Source organism: Coloeus monedula (assembly GCF_965178545.1).
Source record: "Coloeus monedula genome assembly, chromosome: 4".
Classification (NCBI taxonomy): domain Eukaryota; kingdom Metazoa; phylum Chordata; class Aves; order Passeriformes; family Corvidae; genus Coloeus; species Coloeus monedula.
Window position 1 is genome coordinate 23,096,902 of NC_138784.1, and position 15,390 is coordinate 23,112,291.

General features: G+C 39.8%; 1 protein-coding gene across 2 annotated transcripts in view; it reads right to left on the reverse strand.

Moving 5' to 3' along the window:
• Positions 1-15,390, reverse strand: part of LARGE1 (LARGE xylosyl- and glucuronyltransferase 1) — a 280,076-nt gene that overhangs the window by 112,738 nt on the left and 151,948 nt on the right. For both annotated transcript variants that reach the window (XM_082280522.1, XM_082280523.1), the window contains one exon: positions 214-385. In XM_082280522.1, the coding sequence (XP_082136648.1) occupies positions 214-385 (172 nt within the window). The remainder of the gene's footprint in view (positions 1-213; positions 386-15,390) is intronic.

Consider the following 15,390-nt stretch of genomic DNA (forward strand, 5'->3'; position numbering starts at 1 on the left):
AACTACATAGATAATCGGTGTTGTCAATTATTCCATACAAAACATCATTGAAAAAGGGCTCACAAAGTGCACAATTACATTCAAACACCAAAAACTGGAAGAGCGAAAACATTTAACAAACCTCAGCTAGCCCTTTCATGCCCACTGTACTGCTTGCCTTATCATTCTCCCACCCCACACAAATCAGGACAGTAAAAAAAATCATTAAAATACCTTTGAACTTGTGAAAGACGGCCCATAGCTCAGCAATGTCAGTGGCAAATGTAATATCTGTGTCGAGGACAATGACTCGCTCAAGATTGGAAGGTAGAGTCTTAGTCAGAACCAACTTCATCAGCCCGTAAATCCCAGAGTAGTGTTTGTTGGGGATCCAAGATACTTCAGACTTGACAGGAAATGGGAAGTGGGAAAGAGGAAGAAAAAATAATCTTCATTAGAAAGAGAAACTTTTCCTGACACTAGTTTCTTGCACTAGTGGAAGATCTCTGAAGTGGAAAGTCATCTAAAAGTCTGTTTTTAAATTTACTTCAGAAGCTCTGAAATACACTATAGTTTCTGAAAGCTCGGGGAAAAAGAGTTCTTAGAGGCAACCTCTTTACACAATATAACTAAAATTAGTTGAGCCTTTCTGGTCTGGTAGAATTCATTCTGAGACATGCATGTGTCCTGATAAAACTGAAATACAATTTTAGTCTAAAACTTCAGGTATATTGCACATTACCTGCAAAAAAATATGTGTTAGTCATTCTCAAAATTTTCTCTGATGCAGAAGTAACAAGCGTAATATTTTCCTTATATTTTTTATAGATTTGGAGGTCAGAATTTCAAAAGGCCACTCATTTGAAATAATGGGCCAGATAATTGCAAAAAACCCCTTGTTTCTAACAAACTCAAATTTTCCTCTAGCCTTACATCTTTAACTTAAAACTACTGTGATTACACAGACATGCTCAAGAGTCTAGAAAGTGACAGAATATTTTTAGTCACAATTTTTAGTTTTATGTATTGAATGTGGCAAACTCAGGCATTTTCATTTCTTCAGTAAGGGCAAACAAAACATTGTACAGCTTCTAAAATGAAGCTGGGAGACTAAATTCTGTAATGGAATTGGCACTATTGGCACCAGGATGTTCCACAAGCTATGTTTAGTTTTCTGTTTTCTTCACAAAGAAAGTATCAAAAGTTTCTGCTTAAAGTAGGATACAGAAGTTTTTGAGAAGTTCCTATTTCCCTGTCTGAAACTCCTCTTGTTTGTTTTAACATGCACTGCAATTCCCAGATTTTAAGTTTTCCCTTGAGTTGTGCTCCCATTAACTTCAATCAGTATTTTGTCTACAGGGGACTTAAGTGAGACAGATTTCAGGATTCGTCCTGGCATGTTACATAGAGAAAGTAGGCAGAAACTCTGTACTCATAAAAGCAAGGAGATCTATTCTGTTGTTTAACTATCTCGTATCTATTCATTGCTGTTATACATTTTATTAAATGAAACAACATTTGCACAAAAAAAGTCATTTCCCCCAAAATCCTTAGAGAAAACCTTCTGTAAAATTATGTGTTCCTACATTTGGAAGGTGGAAGCGTGGTTGAAGAAAGGCTAATAACAGGTGCTTAGAGCAAATTTCTTTCTGAATATAAAGTAACAAGGCCTCTGATGATATAAGCTGATCTGCTCTATTCCCTTTAAAATGGCACATATTTCTGTATTCTCAGGATTCCTGTACCAGGACAGAGCACTCTCCCACTACAAAGTTCATTAAAAAGACAGAGGGAAGTAGAGCAAACCTTTAAGGAGAAAGACAAGAATTTCAGGGAAAAGGCAGGAAAAGCAGGTTATCATAAAATAAAAACAGAAAGTGCAAACTGAAGTGTGAAGTTTTGTTTGGTTTATTCAAAACTCAATGCTCCCCAGAAATGTCTTCTGTGTGTAACAGAGATAATTTCAAATTCACACCCTCAAAACTCTAATTATTTGTGGTCCCTGCTCTCCCACATGGTGGCTTTAGGAATGGACCATCACATCAAGGTGTCAGCAAAGCAAAGCAAAGCGAAGCAAAGCAATATCTACTTTGCTTCTGTGAACTGTATTGTTCTGAATCTGCCACTTGATATCCTTGTGCTAGACCAGTTATACCTGACATGTTAAAAGAGTCAGTCATTTTACTGACTTGAGTTTGCTTTTACCCATTGCTGTATTATTAATTTTGGGTGGCATGTCCTTCATTATATTAGCTGAAATACTTCTCCAGAAAAACACACAGTGTGCTTATGCAAATAAGCCTAATAAGGTAGGGGTTCATATGTTGCATGAATAGGCTGACACAAGCACTGAAGGTAAAAGGTGGCTGGAAAAGCAAATCACCTTCAAGGTGCAGTTATTTTCTTTGCTCTCAGGATTCCCCTTTTCTAACACCACTGCCATGTATCACTGCAGGGAAGGAGCCCTTGCCTGGCAGTTCCTTCTGATCTGGCCCACAGACGCCAAAAGCCTGCCATCCTGAAGCCTCATGTCTGAAGGGATCACTTCTAAAAATGAAAGGGGCAGCCCCTATTCCAAATGGTCCCTCAAAGCTGGCTGGCACATGTTGGATTTGAGGATATGTTGAAGCTGGGACTCTCAATCTGTTCAATTTATCCACAGTTTTCTCTCCTGTGATGCAGAGTTAACTAAGACACAAACAGAGATCCTAATTAGTCCCCAGCATAATTTCTTCATGGCTTTGCTATTCATGAATAATGTAACAGTTCCAAATTCATGTTAAGGAAAACTCCTGATGCTACACAAGAGCACTGTGAAGGCTCACTCTCTGGGTACTAGATGTAGTCTCTTGAGAAGAAATACACAGGTACAATGTGGAGTAAGTACTTAGTCCTTGTCCTAGTTTTGAACAGGACCTGGAGGTTATTCTGTATCACCTCAGATCATTGCTGGGAGCAGGGGGAAAAGATTCTCTGTCGTCTAAGAAGGGTGTGGCTTCTGCTCAAAAAAACCCCGTTTTTCTATATATTGTCTAAATACTTCCTGTAAGTTTTAATACAATTTTGTTTCTCTAGCATAGTTAAAATGGCCCATATATGGCATGTTTGTGAATCATCTACTAACAAGCTAGATCAGTTTCCTTCAGAGAACAAATATTCCTAGAAGATACATCAGGAACATTAAAAAACAGTCAGTACAAGAAGAGAGCAAAACAAAACTGTGACATACTTTGCCATTTGTATAATTGCCAGTTGAGCAGAAATAGCACACCTTGGATCTCTAGTTCTCAAGAGCTGTATTTTTGTTCATGAGAGTAGAGTACAGAAAATCATTTAGCTGGTGCTGACATTGATTCTTTTAAGTGAAATAGCATCTATTCACTAAAGGTCTTTCATCAGAACCATCTTTATTCTTTTCATAACTGAAGACTGAAAACACACTAAATTATCTAAATTATTTGAATATAAAAATCACAAGCCCATGAGTTTTCATGCAGCACATAAGTGACCATCTGGTCAATGCCAGAAAGGTGGAAGCAACAGTCCCCATGTTCAGCTATACTTCATGAGTAAGTTGTCTTCCCTAAGTGTGCTCTATCTCTGGGAAAAGCTGACTAAATCACAGTTGCAGTACACAGCCTGACTCAGCTTTCTCGCAGTTGCTACCACTGTATAAATGTTCATTACAGTTAGCAAAAGTGTCGTTTTTAAAAGAGAAGTCTGATACAGACATGGAGCTGAAAATCAAGTTTCCCTGTTTCCTTGACTGAGACAGGAGGAAACGGTGGCTCGTTCTCTCTTTGTGAATGAATTGTACAGTGACTACATTCCCAAGCATTTAGGTATCTTTATTTTTAAAAACACTTGAGTCTTTTTGCACACACATTACGATCCCAAAGCACAATTCTTGTACCAAGTCATCACAAATATATCCAAGCCAGTCTTCAGCGCTTACACTGTACTACTTCAGAGAATTGTGTGATTTTTAAATTCTTTTGTAATATGCTCTTTTTCTCCATGAACAGATGATGGGGAAACTTGCCCAGGCTACCCAGGTGAATACTGACTGCTCCACAGCTGTAAGTGAAGTATCTGTACAAGGGCAGGTCACCCTTGCTTGTATTAGCTGTCTTACCTTAGTGCTTGTTCACATACACGCAGAGTGAAGCATCAGAACAGTAGCAAGCACAAAAGCAGAGGAAAGCTAAACTAAGGCTCTATGGGACTGTAGGACAGTACATGCTTCTCTCATTATCTTCTCTGAAGCTCTGAAGGTTGACAGCTTAACAGCCTGATTTGCTACATGCCTCTTGGGATTGGGAGGTGATATATAACAGTACCATTAAAAAAAGCTCTCAAAAGTTTTAGCTAGCAACTGCATAAACTTAAGATTGCATTTCCCTTCTATAAATAAAAGTTTCCCTTCTAAAAGCATTTCCCCCATTAATGACTTCTGATTACCTCCCTACCACAGGAAAATTCTATCCTGACTTTTCCTGATGAATAGGTTGTACTCCATACATCACAAAATCACAGAAAAAACTTGGAAGGGATCTCTGGAAGTCATTTGGTCCAACCTCCCCCTGGCAACCATGGCCACCCAGAGCCAGTTGCACGGGACCACGTCCAGATGGCTTTTGACTATGTCCAAGGACAGGGACTCCACAATCTCACTGGGCAACCTGTGCCAATGTTCAGTTACCTCCCCTGATCTGCTGCCAACTTTTCCTCTAATGCAGTCATTGTTGCAAGGGCAAATTCCTGGCTCATGGGGTAGTTCCCATGTGCAAGGTTTTGCACTTCTTGTTGAACTTCATGAGGGCTCTGTCAGACACCCTTCTCTGTTAAATAGTACTTCTTTCCATTTTCTTAATGAAATTCCTCACTTTCCCACAGAATATATGGCACCACAGCACTCTCTGAGCTACAAGAAGTGCTTCTTGCTCAGCATGGTAAGATGGAATTTTGGATGATAAAGTGTCTTCCATGGCAGCATGTCCTTTAACACTTTACCCTGGAAAAATGCAACCTTCAATAGCGTATCGATTTTGTCACTACATTCACTGCATCTTCCTAGATATGCTTGGGGAAAAAAAAAAAATCAATCAAAATAATCCATAGCTATGACATAGCATCCCCTTCCCCACTCCAAATCAGACACCCTTGCTGCTCAGCTGACTCCACCAAAGCACCACAAAGGTCAGTGCCTTGCAGGAGCCTGTAGGTCAGGCTGGCTGGGGTGATGCACCAGGCTGAGAACCAGCAGCCCCGGAGGCACAAGGTGCCACCTGCATCCCTCCTTGCCCACCCCAGAGGTGGGCTCATAAATGGGATCAAACAGAACCCAATTCCACCACCATCCAGACTCAATGGCTGCAGATTCCCTGTGCTGGGGAAAACAGCCAGCAGCAAACAGAAGAACTCAGAAAACAGGAAAGGTGAAGGGAAGTAGAAAATGTAGTCTGTAGATTTTGCCTCCCCAGAGCTTTCATTCTGGGTTTTACCATTAAAAATATCTGGCATCTAGAATAAACTGATTAAAATAAAGAGAAATGTGAATCAGGTTGTGTAGTGAATGACTCAATGGAAACATGGATATCCAGAAGTATTCAGCATCTACTTGCTCTTACCAACTTCAACATAGGCACTACCTTCCTTGAAAATTGCATCAGCCAGATGATAAACTAACTTCAAAATCTTAAAAAAAGGCAAACAGAAGAAATTCCAGGCCACAGCAAAATCACAGTGTTTTAAATCTGCACAAGTTGTAGCTGAATTGTATCTGACACTGATCTGAAAACCAGTGCAGTGTGCATGGTGAAAGAACTTACAGCAGGAGGGATCTCTGTGAAGGAAAACCAACCAAAGCCTTTTGTAGCTGCTGCCTTCAGGCAGCCCTTACAAATGTCCCAGGCATGGGAAACAACCCTGAAATTCTGATGTGTGAATCAGATAACAATACAAATTGCTATTTCCTCAGATTGGATAAATAACTTTCTAGACGCAGCTGACAACTTGTTTTCACAGCTTTTTCATTACTTGCTTAGTGCTTTGCTGCTACTATGAACACTACAAGTAGCAAGATACAGGTTTTTTTAAGTCATGCGGCCTTAATTTAAGATAAAGCTAACAGAACTGGGGCTTTCATGTCATTTCTAAACTGGAGGAAAATAACTGCCACTATTTTAAGGATGATCATATTTTGTGATTTGCAACATAAAGCATAAAAAGAAGGGGTAAACAAACAATATTGATTTGCTGGCACAGGACAGGAAGTTTTCTTCATGCACAGTTTTTCTCATCGCTGTTTTTCACACAGGGAGAACTTCATCCTGCTGTGAATATATGCCATACCTCTTCCCACATTCCTGAAACTTGAGTCACAATTCCAGCAGCACTAGAACTGCTCAGGATTAGTTCCAGGATAATTCTTCCTGTTTTACATTGACTGTACCTCACAATATCTAAGCTCTTTGCAGGGACATGTGACTGATCCCTTTTCTCACTGTCATGCTTCCAGGAGAGCAGTATCAATACCATGTTGCTGAGACTGGGTTAACTGAATCACTGAGGAAGGAGACAAATAGGTTAGTGTTTAAATATGGATAAACATTCATGCCTGTCTTTAGCACATTTCTTTTTTACAGATAACAATAATAATAATAATAATAATAATAACCTAGATTGAGAGAGAGAAATCCCAAGTCATCCAAGATCCTAGCAGGAAGAAGATTACTGTCATCTCCAATAGTTTTCTCAGAAGGAATGCCAAAAGGAATCTCCTTGCCTCTGACCTTCAGAAAATCACTGCCTTTGCTCCATCCTTGTCAGGCATCCAGCAAACATTAACAGAGGAGCCTTATTAAACAAAAACAGACTCTTCTATTAATGTTTGCCAGATAACTTGTAACTTCAACATTGAATTTAGTTTTTTTCCTGTGCGATTCACAGGTTTTGATCATACTGATATTTCCCCCCCATAACAAGTCCTTACTATTTATATGAATGGTTGTCAAGGAAACCAAAAATCCAGCAAAGCTGGGTAACTTTTCTAGATTCAGAATTTCTTGTTCCTGAGTATTTTAAGAAATAATAATAAGTTGCTCTAAGAAACAACTGTAAGGAGAAAGGAATTTATACATCTTTGCTAAAATCATTTTTCTATTTCTGCTGGCCTTTGTGGCTGTTGTTCTTACTCATCACAGAAGCACTGGTGACTTTAACAGAATTGTGTCTCATCTTTCACTTTAAGAAACAGATGCATCTTCCACACATGCATGCAACAAGTCTGGATACAAATAGCAGTGAGCAAAAAGGTTGAGATAGAAATGGATGATTATTTGAACCTCTGGGTCCTGGATAATGTAGAGCAAATGCAGAAACCGTGAAGCAAGCCACAACTGGAAAGGAAGATTAGATATTAAAAAGGCAGAATGAACAAAACCTCCCAAATCAGCATCAGCATACAGCAAAGGAAAATAACTGCAAATTAATTCTCATCTCTGTAGCAAAGTCCATAACACAGTCTGACTGATGTTGAGGACTTTTTTTTCTTCTTTCTTTCTTTTCAAATCTCTCACCAATACACCCATGCACCCAAAGGGCAGACAAGTGGGAAAAACCTGATTTAACGATGCTTCTTCAAAACAGCTTCCTTAACAACAAAATTAACTGAGGGTGCCAAGAGCTTATCCATGCTCTGTTTTTGGAACCAATATGCTTTATATGGCTGCAACTGCAGAAATAAAGTAAAACTGATGTGGCTTTTTTTTGTCTCTGCCATTTAGGTAACAAGACATTCAGCCATACAGCTTCTTCAGAAAAGAAATGACCAAAGGGTAATTCACCTACTGGGACCTTTAAGGACCATCTCCCTCCCCTTAGGCATTTTGCTGGCTTTTCTCCCACCTTGTTTAGCCAAGTCCTTTGCTTTACTCTCATTTGAGACTTTCTGAATTTCTTCACTGTTTCTTGCTATCTCCAAAATGCTGAAAATGCTTTGTTTGCCTCTCTTCATTTGTGCAAGATGAGACTGCAGAACAGAAAAGTCTGGCCAGTCTCAGTTAGTGCTGTTTCTTGTTCCTTTTGGGCCTCTAGCCTCAACTCCAGCTGTTTTCAGCACAGCCATCAAGGGTGGAGGACCTACAAAAGTCTGAGCATCCTGAGAGAGGTCAGTGAGAACCAGCCAAACACCATCCTCCCAGAAGAGGCAAAAGTAAAAATCTTCCCTAGAAGATAAGATAAAGCCTTTTTTTTTTTTTTCTTCCTGTCAGTGAATGAATGAAAAGAAACAAACAAGCTGAAGTAGATAAAATGGCAGGAAGCCAGAGCTTTCTGCTCAAAGCTGATTGACAGGTAGATCTGGCTAGAATTTGCCCAGTGGTGAGAACTCATGGCTGCCCTTCTCGCTTCATCTGTACGGAAAGATAAGAAAGATCAATTGCCCGCTTTAATTGCTAGTGAACTCAATCAACAAGCTCTTTGTGTTAATTCATCAGGGAAGATACAAATCCATGAAAATATTATCACTGTCAGCTTTTTGACTTAGGTAACTATGCTGGTACATGCACGTTAGCTGCAGCCATTCCAGGCTCTAGCACATTTCCATGCAGCTCTTGGGGTCAAAGTCCAGAGGCACACAGCCTGTATTTTGCATGATGTCAGGATAACAAACAGGTGTCATCAAGATGCACCATCCAGAATAAAAACAATGCAATATCTTGCATAAACACATGTTATGTTGGATAAACAGCCTCAACTCAGTGACAAAAATTTATTTAAAGTGGGATTCTTTCCCTACCAGAACATCTTTTTTTAAGGATGACGAAAGAAGGTTGCAGAACAGTTACAGTGACTATTGTTAACCAAGTAATGCCTGGCAGGAGATTGCCGGTCTAAAATACTAGTTACCGTGTGCAAAAAAATCCCCAACCAGACACCAAAAATGCTGAGGGAACGACTTCCCACCCTTTTAAGCCTGAAAGATCCCCATCTTGTTTGTATCCATACAAAACAGTATTCAACACCCAGAGCTGCAAAATACAGAATCATACAATCATAGACTGTCCCAAGTTAGATGGCACCCATAAGACCCAACGAGTGCAGCTCCCTGCTCCTCACAGGACTACCTCAAACTAAACCATATGACTAAGAGGAGTGTCCATCATCAGGCTTGAAGTCATGACCAGAGTTCATGAGCTTGGTGACATGACCCTGGGAAACCTGTTCCAGTGACTGACCACCCTCCCAGTGAAGAACTCTCCTGATGTCCTAGGATGATTTGTGGAAAGGATATGGAAATGCAGCTTCCACCAGACCTCTGACTTTTTAACACAAAGTCAAAACATAGCAAATACATATGAGAAAAAGGACGCATTCTTCTATTCAGAAGATAATCTCTACCTACTATAGGGCATCTCACCAGCAAAATCACCTTTCTCCAGACTTAAACTGTTTCTGCCTAAAGAGTAAGAACAGTAAAATTTCAACAGCTGAAAATGCTGCACCAAAAAAATGCCATTAGTGGGTGGAAAACACATCAAACTAGTGGAATAAATGCTATATCCCATAAAGAACTCTTATATCTCTTATTTTCACCAAAAGCAAAGACTTTGCAGGGAAACAAATCATCCTCCATCCTGCAGAGCTGGAGAGCAGGTGAGTGGAACTTTTTATATCGCAATTATTGCTTCATGGGAGCAAAAATTACGTAAAGCAGTGTTCTTTTCTCCAGTGGTAAGTACTATAATAGATCAAAACTTCTGGGGACTAAAACGCTCCAGGAATACATCTGGAATAAAACCAATAATAGAAGATAAAAAGTATTACAATTATGAACAAGCAAAACTAACAATAACCTAGTGTAAGAAGCAGTGAATGTGACAGGGGGCAAAGAAGTGTTCCTTTTCTTTGTTATTAGAAAGAGCTATGATGTCTCTCAAACAATGCAGCACTAAGCAGAGAAACAATCTGAAGAAAATAGACATTGGGAAAGCTGGGCTTCTTCAAAAGCAAGAAACACTGAACTTGAAGTTCAAGACATCAGTCTAGTTAGCTGCCCTGCTTCAGGTTAAATAGCATCAAATATTTCAGATAAGAGTGAATTTGCATGAGTAGTGTTTAAATGAATTGTCCATGTAGTAGGTATGTAACTCTTATAACTTCTTGAAGTACTTCTTGAAACATCTGTGTGAGGGCTAAGACCACCAATGACATGCTAATTCCATGTAATTTTGTAGTTTCACCCTAAAGACCATCAGATAAAATTGCAATCAGACAGGTGGACACAGGTCCCAAATGTCTCATTAAAACAAAATAGATGGGACTATTTTATAAGCTTTCATCTGTGTCAGCTAAAAACTGTGAAACTTCCATTCAGCTGTGAAAAGGGTAAAATCTGAAGTAATGGAGGAGTATATGGGAAAATTACCACGGGATCAAAATATTACTCAGTTTTAATTTTTGTTTCTGAAAAACCGAGACCTAGACACCATCAACATAAGCTCAAAGAATGAAACTTTCACAGGATTAAATTGTTTGATCTGAAAGATGTTAGCTCTACTAAGAGAAATGACTCGAGTCAAATTACCACCAGTGGCATCTCATTAATAACCTTACACATATCTCAAAAAAATGAAACTTTGTAGGATTGCTGATTGACCTGAAAAGTGATACCTCCACTAACAGAAACAAAACTTCTCAATTTAGAAGTTCAAATGTTCTCGTGCCAAGCTGACTCAAAAAGAGGTACTATCCATCAATGGCATTTCATTAACAATATTATTATAGATCCTCCCTTTAGGACAAGTACTCAAAACTAAAATCAGCCTGGACACCCTTACCTGGACTGAGATGGTTTCAGAAGAGCTATGAGAAGAGTGATTTCAGTGTGTGCTTGTGTTGTGCCAGGCACACAGCATGGCTTTGTCATTTTCAGTGCTGTGAAAACGCGTCACACAGAAAGGTGTGCCCAGACAAGGTGAACATCATTTTTCTCCACAAGAATGACTATTTCAGCCCCAGTCCTCCAGAATACATTGTGCCTACACTGCCTGTTGAACTGTTTCACGGGAAGTAGCTCACATCTGATCTGCTGACCAGCACTTCCCTGAATATCAGTTATTTCTCAGAAATAAGCCAACACCAAGTACTTCACAAATGAGGACATCTAACCATTTCAGCTCCCTGGTAGTGAATCAAGAATATTCTTGGGAGTCCTTGCAGCCTCCTATTGTTTTCAGCTTATCATTCAGACATGGAAATACATATACTTCAGTTCTTTGTAAATCTAAAAGCAAGGATCACTTAACATTTTGGTAAGACACTCGCATCAATACTGATCCTGACTAGGAATGCCTTGAACAGTCGCTGCTGTTCCTCTGTGAGTAATTGAGTGCCCTTTGACAGGGAGGTGTCCATGTGGGCAAGTGAAAAGCCATTAAGATCTAAGACCATCTAAGCTCTAGTCATTATATGTCTTCCCAGCTTTTTACCTGCAGGTGCCAAAGAAAGAAACTGTGCTGGAGCACAGGATGACTTAACTCTCCCCAGCAAGTACAAGGGATATACAACCTATACCACTCATGCAGATCAAAGTGTTCAAATAATTCCTGTACATCCAAGGTTAGGACAGCAAAATGCTTTCATTTCTCATAGGTGGATGATAACGTTCTGAGAAAGCAGTCGTTGTAACGGAGATGCATGGAACAAGCTATAGCTGCAGAAGTTAGTTCGAGACATTGTGTCTTCTTTAGTTTTTTTGCAGGGTATGCTTTTCAATTTTTGTCAAACTGAGTAATTTCTGGAAAATCTCATGTGCAGTTATTCATCTTTTTCTCATTCTCTGCTAAAATTGCCTTCCCTGGTGGTGCAGCACATGTTGCTGCAATGAGCAATGTTTAAGAAGCTGAATGCCAAACAAAAATCCTTGCTATTGAAATGTCACAGTCAGCTACTATGATACAAATGTGGGTGATGCTAAGTGGAAGAGAGTTGGCTCCTTATTCCTCGCTCCACATATGTTACGCAGAGCAGCTATCCCGTCTTCCTGGTGGACGTAGAACAGAACAATTGTACTGCTCTTCCCTAGAATCAAGAAAAAGGTGGAGCTACAGAGAGACCCACAGCAACTAGAACTCAGTTATAAAACTGACAAAGAACTCCAATGTTTTTTCAAAGCACCAGCAACAGCAGGAAAGTACAAGGGGTTTACAAAGTCGGACATGAGGCTTTCTTCTGGAATAGCAGCAGAAGCACTGCACAATGTAACACAGGAGGCAGATCGGAACCCTTGAAAGAGGCCCAGGAAATACTGCACCTTCTTGCATCACACTGGGCTTCATCTCAGTCAACAAACTAACAGTTCTAAATCTCAAATCAACTGACAACATTTGTAAATCTGAAGAAAAATTACATAAAAATCTGCAAGAAACTATTCCATGTTTGTTATCTTGCCTTCCTTCACAAAGTCAGAGGTGAGGCTGCTCATGAAAGCTACATGCCACTAAGCTAATGACAACTGCTGAGTCAGAAAGGCATTATGAGTCCCATTATCATGACCAATTTCTGACCAGCCTCAGCGATTTCCATGGTAGTTCTTTCTGATCACCTCTTTAGACTAGGCAGAAATTTAAGACCCAGTTTGATTTTATGTAAAATTACTTTCTTCATATTCTAGGTCTGAATAATAATGGAAAACACATCTAAATAATAGTCTTCAATGTCACATGGCTCATTTGCTTTTTTTTGTGCAGAAGAGGGACTGGGAGGGCAGAGAAAGTACTGCTTAGGCTACTCAGTCTGCATGGATAGATTATGACCTCTTCACAAAGGTTCCACTGTGCTGGGGAGTTTGAATTGCTATCTGTTTCTTGGTGGATACTAATTTCCTCCCAAACAGTCTGAAGGAAAATATCTTGGCTTACAAAACCTGGTCTGTTAATGTCCAGTCACCTGTACTGAAAACCACAGATAAAAGACCCTGTTCTTAACATGGTAGCACTGTGTCAAAACCACAAGCATATTTCATCACCTGAGACTTCAGGTCTCTAGTATTCAATATGTCCATAAGCAAATGCACAAAATCTCAATTATAAAGTGGAAATTCAAGTTAAAACTAAGCCACGCAAGTTATAGAAATCTGTAAAATGTTTTGATTGTAGACTTAGTTTTTCAAAATCTTAAATCTGCATATCTAAAAAAAAAATTAAAGAAAAGGGAAAAGGGCAGGAAGAAACAGCAGTCTATGCCTCTTACTTCACTGATGTGCAGTAGGCCAGTTTACAGAAAGACAAAAGGCTGGTGACATGCAGGAACACTGCAAGCTCCCCATAACATGTGCCAGTTTTAGATCAAATCCTCAATGCCACAGAAACACTTTAATTTAATATTACTGCTGCATAAATGAATGTAAACATAAACAGATGCTGGGTTTCTCATTCTGTATTGCATTAATAGCAATTACATCTTGCATGTGAAGTGGAAAAGAAACGAAGGAAAGTAGTGTACTTCTGCCTTATAACTCTGTGTTTTCCTCTGAGCCATGCAGTGAACTACTTAACAGATACACAATCCTGCACTGCCCTTAACAATATATAACCTGCATGCAGTGCAATGCAAATACAATCCATGATAATTTAGGGATCAGTCACTATTACTGTGAAATAAATTGTTATGGATGGCTGCAACATCCAGTGGAACTTCTTGACTAGGAAGATGGTGGAAGGCAGGAGAATGCTGACCAATTTTATTGTTCAAGGCTTTATTGACACTGTCATCGTTGTGACCCTCTTAAGCTGATGTGAAAAACACCAAGCTAATAGTCTGTTCATCAAATACACTCTTACATCTCCCCCACTGCCAATCAGAATCCTTCTCTCCCATGCTCAGCAGGTGGTATCTGCTATTCTGTTACAAGTATTTGTTTGATCATGGTTCCAAAATTGGTATATGGCAATGTACAGTACATACAGCCCTATCACTGCTATCATTCATTGGAAGGGCTTCTGCTGGCATCCAGAGATTTCGTGGCATTTGAGCTGCTTTTGGCCAAGACACTTAGAAATTGAGCATACTTGAAAACAGCTAACATTATTGGGATTTTGATTTAGAAACATTTCTGCATGGACAATACAATGTGCCAGACAGGACACTTGGTTGCTCTCTAGATGGTAAAGGGAGTCTCCATTGCAAGAGCTCTTACGGGGTCATCTTAGTTGGTTTGGGTGAGACTCTCTAAAACATGTTTCTGTACAATTTTTGTAACCCAGCTGGCCTGTGGTCCTACCTGACCACCACAAGACAAGCATAATGCATCACTACAGATTACCTTAGCCTATATACAAAACATTTCCTAACTATGTTAAGTATGTACAGAAGACTGTCCTACGTGATCATTTCTACACATGCAGGAACTGTTTGTATTGACTGTCTTACTCTTGTACAATTGATTAACTTTGCAGCAGGAACTGTCTGTGAATATCTGGGACAGCCAGATTCTTTGCCCAGGATGTTAATCGACACGCTTAAGCATACAAACTGGTCTAGGCACAGCAGGGTCTGCCTGGGAAATCTCAAGAACTGTCTGAAATTCCCACTGGGACCGCTCCTGTAACAAGCTGTCAAATACTTCTTGTGCAGATGGCCAGCAGTTCCATCAATCACCTGGTTTCAACTTAGGCTGCTGTCTCAAACCAGCCCTTTATCTCATCTCTGTAGACAACAAACCTGGGAGTTCCTGGACCACTGTGGGAGTTTAAGTGCATTGGGGGTGCACAGAGGCACAGGCCTGAGAGCCAGCTACACGACAATCATAATTAAAGAATTAAACTTTATTTTTCTGCTTAAATCTCACAGCCCTTGCCCATTAGCTCAGTTGGTTAGACCATGGTGCTAATAACACCAAGGTTGTGGGTTCAATCTGTCTATGGGCCCTGCACTTAAGAGTTGGACTCGATGATCCTTGTGGGTCCCTTCTAACTCAGAGAATTTTGTGATGTCTGTCCAAATGATGTAAATATCTGACCTAGTGAACTGTTTTCAAAGTTCAGATGAAAGTGGCTAAGAAGTAACTCATCTCATACTTCAGTAAATGCCCAAAGATAGGTGATTTTTATGCCATGCATTGCCCCAGTTTGGTTGCGCTCTCTGGATCACACCACTGATTTTGACTGAGTGTGCAGACTTCAACATTTCTGACATGAAATCACCTAACACAGCACTGGTCTATTGTTTCTGGGAACAGTAAAAGCTGGAACACTGTCCATATTCCAGCAAAAAATAGAGCTTCTCACATTTCACTTTCAGATAAAATGTTAATCTCCTAAAAAAACCTATTCACCATCCCTTCAAGTTCATAAATCAGTTGCAGCACATGTAGGCTAAACGACTTAAAGGAGATGGCTTTTCTGCTCT